The sequence below is a fragment of the Microcaecilia unicolor genome, chromosome 3 (genome assembly GCF_901765095.1).
Source record: "Microcaecilia unicolor chromosome 3, aMicUni1.1, whole genome shotgun sequence".
Lineage (NCBI taxonomy): Eukaryota > Metazoa > Chordata > Amphibia > Gymnophiona > Siphonopidae > Microcaecilia > Microcaecilia unicolor.
In genome coordinates this window covers 142,406,859-142,420,027 of record NC_044033.1, presented here as the reverse complement: position 1 = coordinate 142,420,027, position 13,169 = coordinate 142,406,859, and the positions used below count along the sequence as shown (strand labels likewise).

Genomic DNA, 13,169 nt, shown 5'->3' with positions numbered 1-13,169 from the left:
CTCTCCTTCTCTGCGTATATCCAGCAGATAGCCAAGACCTGTTGCTTCTTCCTCTATAACATTGGCAAAATTTGCCCCTTCCTCTCTGAGCACACCACCCGAACTCTCATCCACTCTCTCATTACCTCTCGCCTTGACTACTGCAACCTACTCCTCACTGGCCTCCCACTTAGCCATCTATCCCCCCTTCAGTCCGTTCAGAACTCTGCTGCACGTCTTATCTTCCGCCTTGACCGATATACTCATATCACCCCTCTCCTCAAGTCACTTCACTGGCTTCCAATCAGATACCGCATACAGTTCAAGCTTCTCCTACTAACCTACAAATGCACTCGATCTGCAGCCCCTCCTTACCTTTCTACCCTCATCTTCCCTTACCCTCCTTTCAGTACCCTTCTCCACCACTGCCAACTCCAGGCTCCACCCTTTCTGCCTCGCCTCACCCCATGCTTGGAACAAACTCCCTGAGCCCATACGCCAGGCCCCCTTCCTGCCCATCTTCAAATCATTGCTCAAAGCCCACCTTTTCAATGTCGCCTTCGGCACCTAACCACTACACCTCTACTCAGGAAATCGAGACTGCCCCAACTTGACATTTCGTCCTTTAGATTGTAAGCTCCTTTGAGCAGGGACCGTCCTTCTTTGTTAATTTGTACAGCGCTGCGTAACCCTAGTAGCACTCTAGAAGTGTTAAGTAGTACTAGTAGTAGTAGTAATCAACAAAAAGAGAAGACCATGTAGAAGATGCAATTTTTATTCACTACTTTAGCTCCCAGGTTTATACAAACACGCCCACCATGGCCATGTTTTGCAAAAAATGGCTGCCTCAGGGAAGAATGAACACCAGCTGTTGAAAAATTCAAACTTCACCAAACTGGTGAAAAGTGAATAGAATAGGCTCGGAAAGCGAATAGAATGGCCCGGAAAGCAAATAGAATGTTGGGTATTATTAGGAAAGGTATGGAAAACAGGTGTGAGGATGTTATAATGCCGTTATATCGCTCCATGGTGCGACCGCACCTTGAATATTGTGTTCAATTCTGGTCGCCCCATCTCAAGAAAGATATAGTGGAATTGGAAAAGGTTCAGCGAAGGGCGACTAAAATGATAGCGGGGATGGGACGACTTCCCTATGAAGAAAGACTAAGGAGGCTAGGGCTTTTCAGCTTGGAGAAGAGACGGCTGAGGGGAGACATGATAGAAGTATATAAAATAATGAGTGGAATGGAACAGGTGGATGTGAAGCGTCTGTTCACGCTTTCCAAAAATACTAGGACTAGGGGGCAGTGCAATGAAACTACAGTGTAGTAAATTTAAAGCAAATCGGAGAAAATTTTTCTTCACCCAACGCATAATTAAACTCTGGAATTCGTTACCGGAGAACGTGGTGAAGGCGGTTAGCTTGGCAGAGTTTAAAAAAGGGTTAGACGGTTTCCTAAAGGACAAGTCCATAAACCGCTACTAAATGTACTTGGGAAAAATCCACAATTCCGGGAATAACATGTATAGAATGTTTGTACGTTTGGGAAGCTTGCCAGGTGCCCTTGGCCTGGATTGGCCGCTGTCGTGGACAGGATGCTGGGCTCGATGGGCCCTTGGTCTTTTCCCAGTGTGGCATTACTTATGTACTTATGGTAAAAACTGTAACTCTGACCTGGGCTTTCATGTAGTGAGTCAGCTTAGTGGGACAGCCTAACTCTAACCTGGCTTTCATATAGTGAATCCAGAGTTTGAATTTTTCACCAGCTGGTGTTCATTCACTCCTGAGGCAGCCATTTTGGGAAAACATGGCCATGGTGGGTCTGTCTGTATAAACCTGGGAGCTAAAGTAGTGAATAAAAACTGTGTCTTCTACGTGGTCTGCTCTTTTTGTTGATTATTCAGATATGAGCACCTAACTTTTGGTGCAATTCTGAGATGCATGCGCAACTTAATTGGCAATATGAGCGGCTAACTAGCAATAATTGGCTGCTAGCAACCAACTGTTGATGTTAATTGGCACTGGTTAGGATTTGCGCACGTATCTGGCTGCAAGTTATTCTGTAACACATGGCACCCAAATCCCATAATGCATAACTCAAAAGGGGGCATGGCCATAGGAGGGGCATGGGCGTGTCAGGAGCGTTCCAAAAAGTTGCACACATTGATACAGAATAATGGGTTAGGCCGCTCAACTTAGACGTCAGCATTTATACCAGGTTTTAGCAGGCGTAAGCCTGGTGCCCAGACTTAGGGTGCAGGAATCGGTGCTAAACACGATTGTATAAAGAGTGCGCACCCTTTATAGAGTCGTACGTAGTACCAATATTTTCTGGTGCCCATTTTTGAGCACTGTTTGTGGAATTCAGCCCTATGTGTGTTCGTGTGCAAATGCCAAAATTCTGCCTAAGAGTTATTCTGTAAATACCCGCTTAACTTAGCATGTGTTTTTGCAAAGAAGGGGGCACACATGGGTGAAGCTTGTATGGGACTCACAGTTACAAATATAACTGATAGAATACTATAACTTACACGCATATCTGCATTAATTAGGTGCTTACATAAGCTCAATGGCTGTGTAAGTCTCACTTTTAAGGGTATGCAACAGGGGCATAGCCAGACTTTGTCAAGAGGGGGTCCAGAGCCCAAGGTGAGGGGCACATTTTAGCCCCCTCCCGGCGGCGGCACCGCCACTGTCACCACCAACTTTGCCCACCCCTGCCGATGACCCTCTCGACCCCCCCTCCCGCCACCAACCCGCTGTCACCTACAATTTACGATTGCCACCTCTGCATTATTTATCATGTCTATTGCAAAGCACTGTAGATCTTCAAATTTGTGCTTCTTATCTATGCAGTGCTGTACAAGGGGTTCTTTATGAACCGATCTTCTGATGTTTGATCTGTTTTCAAGGATCCTCACCTTTAGAGGTCTGGTTGTCATTCCTACATAGAATTTAATTCAAGGATAACTGACGTGGTCAGGCAAATAATTAGTGAAATGATGCAATTTATAAGTCTTCTCCGTGTTGACATTAGAAAATTCTTTTATTTGTTTGGTTCTGGACAGACTTCTACGGTCTGTGCCCTGAAAATGGCAGAAACAAATCAAGGTCAGGTAAACACATAAAGTAGCACATATGAGTTTAAATTGTTGGGCAGACTAGATGGACTGTGCAGGTCTTTTTCTGCCGTCATCTACTATGTTACTATGTTTAGAAATTTATACTTACCCCCCAGTTATGTGCATAAGAGTGCATGTTTTTAGAAGGTGCATACTTTTACACAAGAGACATGCAGGCATGTTCAGGGGCGCAGCGTGAGCAGAGCACAGGTAGATTGAGAAATTGCATGCATAAGTTTTAAAACAACACTTACACATGTACTTTAGCAACATACATTTGCTTCTGCTCCTGAGCAGGTGTAGATGTACACAGGTTCATTTTAGCCATACCTGCAGCTTTTGTGAGGCTGTTTTATAAAGATATATAAGCAGGGGTGTGCTGGTAAATTTTTAACAACAGGCTCTTTCTCTGGACGTAGCCAGCTCTGCAGTTGGAAGGGCCAGGGGTGGCCGGCCGGGGGGGGGGGGGGGGGGGGAGCAACACTTGCCTCTCTCTCCTCCCTCCCTTTGTGCGGGCACGCTAGGCATACCTTTGCTTGCAACCAATAAATGGACTGCCACCACTCCCAACGTCTTGCTCTGAGCAGCATGCTGAAACTTCTCACACATGCTGGAGAAGTCCCAGCCTGCTGCTAAGAGCTGGAAACAAAGAGTGGGGAGCAGTAGCAGTCTATTTACTTGGCTGGCAGGGCTCAGCATCCCCACCAGCAAAGTAAAAGAGAATTCAGCAGGGGGCCCAAGCCCACATTTTGGGAGCCAGTTGTTAAAGAAGCCAAGGAGGGCCCTACTTTAACAACCGGCTCCCAAAATTCTTAAAAACTTAACAACCGACTCTTGCGAGCCTATGAGAGCCTGCTCCAGCACACCACTGTATATAAGCACCCATGTGTCTTTAGAATAGCCTCAAAAAAGGTGACCGCTTAAAGAATTACCATGCCACAAGTACAATGACTGGAAACACATGTTGAAAGTGTCTGGTATATAATTAGTTTGTTTACATTCCAGGGATTTGCCTTCTTGAATTTTCAAGACTTAGGGTACCAGATGCTCATGCCATTTCAGACCTAGCCATGTACAATTATAAAGAGGTAAGAAAGCAAGGATCTGATGATATGCAAAGTCCTCTTTTGCATAGGTCGTTGAGTTAGGAATAGAGATAACTGGTCGAGACATGCTCAATTACCCCACAAAAGGCTCTGCCAAACACAGAAGCACTGATATTCAGATTATGAGAGTTAGCTGGGCTGACTCCTGTGGTCGGCACTGAGCCCAGATGTTCAGTTCCAGGCCATTTCCGATGACCGGCATTGAATATCCAGTTTATTTTTATCCGGATTCAACTTATCCACTCAAGTCAATATGCAGTGCTGGCCAGTTAGGGGCCCTTTTATTAAGACGCTTAGGCGCCTAAGTGCGTCGAACGCGTGTCAGTTTGGAACTACCACCCAGCTAAAGTGCCCCGGGTGGTAATTCCATTTTTTACGCATGTCCGATATGCTTGGCAGAAAATATTTTTTATTTTTTACTGCATGGCACTAACCGGGCGGTAATCGGCAGTGTACGTGTGCTGATGATTACCGCCTGGTTAACGCATGAGACATTACTGCTAAGTCGGTGGGTGGGGGTAAGGTCTCAGGCCCAAAATGGACATGCGCCAATTTTTATTTTGCCGCAAGTCCATTTTCGACCCCCCAAAAAAAGGAGGCCTTTAAAGTACCGCTAGTAATTTTGCACAGCCTTTAATTTGTGAAAATTTCACATTGTGTGCACAGCATAGGGTTTAAGAGGGTGGAGGTTTTTGGTCAGTGATTATATCTATCACCAAAAGTCTAACAGAGCACTCCTTAAATTAATGGAGAATTGACTGGGTGATTTATGAGAACTTTTCCTCCGGGTCAACCCTATGCTTTAATTGATATCAAGTTTTCTGGCACAATAATTTTCGTGTAGCTTCTCGATTGATGACTATTTGGTCTCCAGCTGATTGATATTGGTTAGGTTTTTTGACCAGGATTTTAAGTCTGCCAGTTATTTTGAAGTTTATAGTTAAATAATGATGAACATCGAGTGGAGAGTATTTTGTAAAATACCTATATGGATGCTGGTAAATATATGGGTATTTCTTGGAATTCCAAATGGAGCAGCAATTTATAAGTCTGCGTATGCAGAAAAAGCAGCATCTCTGGAGGCTTCATGCATGTATTGCTAGCATGTACAAGCGTGTGTGCCAGTTTTGCAACATATGCCTATTTGTATATTTAGTGGATTTTAAAAATCTGCTCGTATAAGAGGAGCTAAGTAACTCCTTACACAGAGTTTCTGAGGTATTGGTAGACGCCATAGAGTAATGTTTCCCAAGTCCGGCCCTGGAGTACCTCTTGCCAGTCAGGTTTTCAAGGTATCCACAATGAATATTCATGAAAGAGATGTATGTGGTATGTGAGAGCACAGGGATGCTAGCAAAGCATGCTGTTGCTGCTGTGAAAGTTGAGGTGGCAAGGCAGGCTTTTGGCGCCCTGAGCCAGTGTCTCACCTGGCCAGTGGCTTCAGCTGACCCTGCTTAAATGTATGGTGCAACTGAAAATGCACCTAAAGATATCCAGATAACTTATCTGGTTATCTCTGTGCAGTAACACCCAATGATTACTGACGTTGTTTAATCATGTATTCACTGGCATTCTTCTGACTGGACTACCTTTTGTGTTGTGGCTCTTTTTTCTAGATGCGTGCACATGTCAATTCTAGATGGTTCCTTTTCCGGAAATATTTAGATACCTTCCTGCATTTGCTTCTGCCTTCCACCATTGTTCCACTTTATACTATGGTAAGGTTTGTTTTAGTTTTGTCCTCAGAAATGTTATTTATCCTCCAGAAATGTCCACTCATGCCTTTTCCCAATTTTATTCAGGTCACCTTTAGCAGGAGACGATATCATGAAGTGGTACAGAAGTGGAAGTGGCAAAATAAGGTTAGTTTAAAACATGTTTGTAGCTGAAAAATTGAAGCCTTGAAGACTGGTGTTGCTACTTTGGGAATAATTTCAAAAGCTATTTCCACACATAAAACTTTTGTTTGTGCATGGAAATAGCATCAAATACAATTTCCTGATCATTGTAGGGGGTTGTTTTGTAACTGAGCACCTATGTATAGGCTTCCAGAGGGAGCTTGTTTGGTCCATATTCTATAAAGGAAACTATGGCGCTCATTTTCAAAGCACTTAGACTTACAAAGCAGTGGCTTAGCCAGACCCAGTATTTTGGGTGGGCCCAGAGTTAACTTAGGTGGGCCCTTCCATGGCACGGCACTCCATAGCCCCCCCCCCCCCCCCCCCCAAGATATAAAAAAATATTATAGATTTTTTTCACCTACCCCACATCGACATCTCTCCTTCTCCATCCGGCATCTGACCGCCCGTCGCTGAACCCCATCCCTCCCTGGTGTACCTTACAGGTGTCCCCGATGCCTGCAGCAATTCAATTATTGCCGCCTGTGCAGGCTCCGCAGGCTTCCATCAGCCGGGTCCCGCCAGACAGGAAATGATGAAAGCGAGGGCGGGACTCGGCCGATGGAAGCCTACAGGGCTGGTGCAGGCAGAAATAATGAATCAGTGCAGGTGCCGGGGATGGGATGCTATGGAGGAGGAGCGGTGTTGATGTGGGGTGCTGCCGCTTGGTGGGCCTGTGCCCACCCAGGCCCACCTGTTGTTACACCACTGTCACAAAGTTCCATAAGTTAATGTAGTAATTTTGTAAGTCTGTTTTGAAAATATGCCTCTGTGTGCCTACTTTCCTTCATAGAATGCTATCATAACCACTTCCAGTGGTGTCTGACCTAGGGCTGTACCAAATGTTCAGATTCAATTCGATTCGGCCCTGAATAGTGCCCGAATACATTGTTCGTATTCAGCCAAATAGTGATTTAAATTCAAATGTAAATAATCCAGGGCTCTACTATGCTAAATCCTACTGAAATAAACATTTGATCTCTGATTTCACTTTGCTTCTTTTATTATTTATGTTAAAGCTCAATGCCCATTATTTGTATTTTGATTTGTATTTGGCTGAACAATATTTTTCATTGGCTGAATAGTAAAATATGCTATTCGGTACAGCTCTAGACTAATCTACTTTTGGTCAAGGATGCTTGGGTGCATAAGGCGAGGAATGGCCAGCAGGAAAAAGGAGGTGATAATGAGTCTGTATGAGACCCCATTTTGAATACTGTGTACATTTCTAGAGACCACACCTTAAAAAAATTATAAACAGGATGAACTCGGTTCAGAGTACGGCTACTAAAATGGTCAGTGGTCTTCATCATAAATCATGTGGAGACAGACTTAATGATCTCAATATGTATACTCTGGAAGAAAAGCAGGAGAGGGAAGATATGATAGAGATATTTTACTACCTCTGTGGCATAAATACATAGGTGGTGAGTCTTTGTCAGTTAAACGGAAGCTCTGGAATGTGGGGGCATAGGATGAAGGTGGAAGGGGACAGACCCAGAAGTAAGCTGAGGAAATACTTCTTTATGGAAAGGGTGATGAATTGTTGAACGGCCTTCCAGTGGAGATGGTGGAGACAAAGATTGTATCTGAATTCAAGAAAGCTTGGGACAAGTACATAGGATTTCTAAGGGAGAGGAATGGATGGTGGATGGTAGATGGTATGGATGAGCACACTGGATAGGCCATATAGTCTTTGTCTGCCTTCATTTTCTCTGTTTCTACATTTAGCTCTGGACAATTTGGGAGGTTGCACAAGATTAGTGTTTGTTTAGCATTGTTTTACATGAGTGTTTATTTGTTCTGTTCAAGTGGGCTTCAGCATTATTGACCAGTGACTGCAGTGCTACAACTTATTATGGAGAGATAATTACTTATAAAGTTTGGAGAGACAACTGATTAATTGCTATTGTACAGAACAGTTTCATTTCCTGTTCAGCAGTATTGTCATAAGTATATTCTTAAGCTACAGATACTGAATAGATTTCTGATGGTCCTTCTATTATATATGTCATAAATATTTACTTGCATATTACAATATTACAGATTACTCTTCACTTCACGGGGGGGGGGGGGGGGGGGGCTCATCAAGTGCGTTAGGGCCGTAATGCATGTTATTTGACCCATCAAGTTGCGTTAGGGCTTTTGCTAGGGTTATTTTACCTCCGGGATCATTGGGCCACAAAACGGAAGCCCAATGCTCCTGTGCCACCAGCTGAGGGTCTGATAGGTTGCTGGTCCAGGGTTGGGGTCTTCTGGAGTCCAGGGGTCTCTTCGGTTAGGAGGAATGCCCAATTGCTTATACCCTGTCCAGCGCCACCTTCAAAATTGATAGGGCAGGAGCAACTGGGCATTGCTGCTGCCCGAAGAGCCCGCTGGATCCCCGAATACCTCCACCCTGGACCAGCAACCTATCAGGTGGGTGCTTCAACAGGAGGGGGCCTTGAGTTGGGGGGGTTTCAACTTGTGAGGGACTCTCATCTAGTGGCCCAGGAGCATCAGGCTGCTGTTTTGTAGCCCGATGCTCTCATGCCACTGGAATAACACTGCTTGTGAGGTGACTCACAAGCAGTGTTATTCCTCCAAGGCAGATTCAGCAACCTGCGGTACTGGGATCATGCAGGATGCAGAGTCCCACAGGAAATCAAGTTGCTTTAAAAGGCGAACTTTTACTGCACCGTGTTGAATCTCCCCCCCCCCCCCCCCCACCCTTGGTGATAATGGTGAGCTTCAAAGAGAATTTTGTATTGGGTATTTGAGTAATGATATTTCTAACGTAGAAAATGGATCTCACTTGTCTTCATAGTAGAGGGACTTGTAGATATTCAGAAGTAGACAGCAGAAGTTTTGTTTCTACTGATTTTAGATATGCATCAAACAGGTCAGGACATACAGTGGAAAAATCAGGAGAAGAATAAAATGTTGTGTGCCATTGAGTGACATCGTAATCTTTGACTTTAAGAATTAGAACCTCTAAAAGTTATATTTCATCTTAAGACTATTTTTTACTACAGTTCTCTGGTTCCTATTCAGGAGTCTAAGTATAAAGCTGTAACAATGCCATATGATTGAGATCTATAAAATCCTGAGTGGCATAGAACAGGTAGAAATGAATTGATTTTTCACTCTTTGAAAAAATACAAAAATCCAGGGGACACTCAATGAAATTCATGGAAATACTTTTAAAACAAATAGGAGGAAATATTTTTTTCACTCAAAGAATAGTGGTAACAGCGGTTAGCATATCTGGGTTTAAAAAAGGTTTGGACACGTTTCTGGAGGAAAAGTCCATAGTCTGTTATTGAGATGGACATGGGGGAAGCCACTGCTTCCCCTGGGACTTGTAGCTTGGAATGTTGCTACTGGATTGGCCACTGTTGGAAGCAGGATACTGGGCTAGATGGACCATTGGTCTGACCCAGTATGGCTATTATATATCACATGCTAAATGATGAACATGAAATTATTGCATGCTGCTTTACTCATGCAAATCTGGTACAACACATGACCCATTAATAAGTTGTGTCGCACTGAAATGCATGCAAAGCACCTCAGCCCCAGTAGATTATTTATAACAAAAGGTGTAGTTAGCTTTCTGTCAATTCTATCAGGGCCCCCTAAGAGAGGCTTAAAGTGTTATGCAGCTTTCACTTGGCCTGCCCTCCAATTTCCAGATGCATCTTGTAGAAAAGGAACAAAAAACAGAGGAAACCTCCACGATAAGTAGAACAAACCAACAGGAGTAGAGGCTGACTAATAGACAAACCAGCTCGGGAGATGATGCTGGAGACCCCTGGGTCCTTTATGCAAGTTATTAATAAAATGTCTCCAGCATCGTCTCCCAAGTTGGCATGTCTGTTAGTCAGCCTCTACTCCTATTGTTTTGTTTCTTGTAGAAAAGGAACAGGTCCTTTGTGAATCCCACCATTGCCCAAACTGTCTCCTCATACCTCTATAACTCCCAGTCTCCTTCATAGGGTATTTTTGAAACCCTACTTCCCTACTTTGGAGTGGAGGAGTGGCCTAGTGGTTAGAGCACCAGGCTTGACATCCACAGGTATTCAGTTCAAATCCTACTGCTGCTCCTTGTGATCTTGGGCAAGTCACTTAACCCTCCATTGCCTCAGGTACAAACTTACCCCCCTGTTTACAAAGCCACACTAGCAGCTGCCAGAGCAGTAATGCTGACACAGCCCATTTGTTTTAAATGGGGCTGTGTCTGCATTGCCACTTGGCTTTGTAAACAGGTGGGTTAGATTGCCTCAGGTAGAAACCTAGGGGCCCTTTTACTAAGGCACGTAGGCACCTACATGCGTCCAACGCACACCAAATTGGAACTACTGCCCAGCTACCGAGTGCCCCGGGTGATAATTCCATTTTTGACGCGAGTCCAAAACAACGGTTGAAAATATTTTCTATTTTCTACCACGTGGGACGTAACCGGCGGTAATCGGCAGTTTACACGTGCTGGCTGCTTACCACCCTGTTAGCATGTGAGACCTTACCGCTAAGTCAGTGGGTGGCAGTAAGGTTTCAGGCCAAAAATGGACGCACGCTGGTTTTAATTTTGCTGCATGTCCATTTTTGGCCACAAAAAAGCGCCTTTTTTCCAGGTGCACTCAGAAAATGACCTGTACGCATCCAAAACATGCGCCTACACCAGCGCAGGCCACTTTTAGGCACGCCTTAGGATGTGAGCCCTCCTGGGATTGAGAGCTACTACTGAAAAAGGTGTGAGCAAAATCCAAATAAATAAATAAATTGTTTGAAATGGCTGTTACTAACAGCAGGTTGGGGTAGATGCCTGTTCATAAGACATAAGCATCACCACACTGGGACAGACCAAAGGTCCATCTAGCCCAGCACCCTCTCTCCAACAGTGGCCAGTCCAGGTCACAATCACCTGACAAGATCCACGGAGCAAAGCATATTGTACTGCTTGTCCCAGGAATAGTGGATTTTTCCCTACGTCCATTTAATAACATTCTATGGCCTTTTCCTTCAGGAAGCCGTCCAAACCTTTCTTAAACTCTGCTAAGCCTTACCCACATTCTATGGCAACAAATTTCAGAGTCGAATTACGTGCTGAGTAAAGAAAAATGTTCTCTTATTTGTTTTAAACTTACTGCACTCCAGCTTCATCGCATGCCCTCTTGTCCTAGTATTTTTGGAAAGCATAAACAGACGTTCCATATCTATCTTTTCCACTCCACTCATTATTTTATATACCTCTATCATATCACAGCTCAGCCGCCTTTTCTCCAAGCTGAAGAGCCCCAGCCGCTTTAGCCTTTCCTCATAGGAAAGTCGTCCCATCCCCTTAATCATCTTTGTTGCCCTTCTCTGCACCTTTTCTAATTCCGCTATATATAAGGTCTGTTTCAAGAGCCTTCTTCTCTAGTTGAGATTTATACACTTGGATTAATTTGTTGGTGTGCATGTGATTTGTTAGCGTGCCTTGAGAACTTTAATGAGCACTGACTTGCTTAAATATATGTTAACCTACAAATTAATGTACTTTGTTAGAAAGTTCTAAGGGTCTTGCCAGTCCAGTATTAAGCAAAATTGAAACTTCTTTTCCATCCGCAGGTGATCAACAGGGGACTTTTCTTTGTAGGAATGACAGCAGCATTTGGCAGCACATACCTGTTAATAAAATACAGACCTTACAACTCAGTCTGGCTGGAAATGTGGTGGAGTTGGGCAGCTCATCTAAAGAAAACTGGAAGCTTTTCAGTAAGACACAACAGCAACTGAAGAACCAAGTGTTGTGCCGGCTATAATTGTATGGGACATGTAGCTCAGAAAACAGACTTTTTTTTTTGGGGGGGGGGGGTACAAAGCTGCAATAATAATATATTTTTTAAAACTGAAGGATAGAAATCAATGGACTTAAATAACATTACAGCCATTTTGGAACAATCTTTAGAAGAGGCAACCGAAAGAGCAACCTTGATTGTTTCTTTTGTCTTCCAGCAAGATTTGAACTCAGTAATGAGACTTTATTTCAAAACTACAAATCGTATATTTGGAGGACAAAAAATCTGGATTTATCCAGATGTAACAAAGATTACCCAACAAAAAAGAAAATTGTTTCTTTCTGTGAGGTCTAAAACAATAGAAATAGGAGGATCCTTCCTTCTTGTGTACCCATGTAAATGTGTTGTAAGGTTAAGTCAAACAAAATATGTGTTTTTTAATCCTGATCAGCTTAAATCTTTCCTAGACTCAAAACAACGATAGAGACTTTGAAGGAGTAAAATGAGAATGCAGGCGGCATCAATTTCTTTCTTTATTAATTTTGAGATAAATACAATGTAATCTTCACAAATTCCTACCCCCCTTCCTTTATTGAGGTCTAATGAAGCTAAATGATATGTTACTATTGAGGAAAGTAAATTCCTGTATGTTTGGTTTGTTTCTAAAGCTGTATTTCACTTAGCAGTTTTTGTATGTCTGTTTAAGTTGTAAAAATTCAATAAATAAATAAATAAAAACTGAAGGAAAATGCAGCCTCTTATAAAATACAAAGAATGGCACAAAAAGTAAACATATATTTGGTGGCATGCACAGCATAAACAACTATTAAAAAAGCGTGTTCCAAAAGATTGGTGTCACTCAGGTTTTATTGTAACACTGCTCTCATGTAGAACCTGCAATTTTGCTCCTTACATGTGTAAGCAGTTGATCAAGCAAAATTTCTTGTGAAAGGGGAGCCAATTTAAAGAGCTGAGCTCCAAAAATCACACGTTTGGCATTTTCAGGTGGTTTTAAACACCTGAGAGGTAAGTACAACCCCCTCCCCCAAACCCTTTCCCCCCCAGCTCTCCTCTGCCCATATCTAAATGAGAAGTCAGTTGACAATTGTACGTGACTTGAAGTGGGTTTAAATGGTGATATGGAAATTTTCCCCAAGGATGAGTAGACTGTCATTCTTGAATATGAGGTACATGTGTATTCCAAAGGTTCAACCAAGCTACATCCACAGCACACCTCTTTGAAATGCAGTGTTGTTCAAAGTACTAGGTCAAAGTACTTAAGTAAAAGTAAAAATAAATGTGTA

At 43.2% G+C, this 13,169-nt stretch overlaps 1 protein-coding gene across 2 annotated transcripts in view; it reads left to right on the top strand.

Annotated features, from left to right (window-relative positions):
- Window positions 1-12,712, top strand: part of KMO (kynurenine 3-monooxygenase) — a 112,041-nt gene extending 99,329 nt beyond the window's left edge. For both annotated transcript variants that reach the window (XM_030196419.1, XM_030196418.1), the window contains 4 exons: window positions 4,108-4,190; window positions 5,825-5,926; window positions 6,011-6,070; window positions 11,696-12,712. In XM_030196419.1, the coding sequence (XP_030052279.1) occupies window positions 4,108-4,190; window positions 5,825-5,926; window positions 6,011-6,070; window positions 11,696-11,863 (413 nt within the window). In that variant the 3' untranslated portion in view covers window positions 11,864-12,712. The remainder of the gene's footprint in view (window positions 1-4,107; window positions 4,191-5,824; window positions 5,927-6,010; window positions 6,071-11,695) is intronic.
- The last annotated feature ends 457 nt before the right edge of the window (window positions 12,713-13,169 follow it).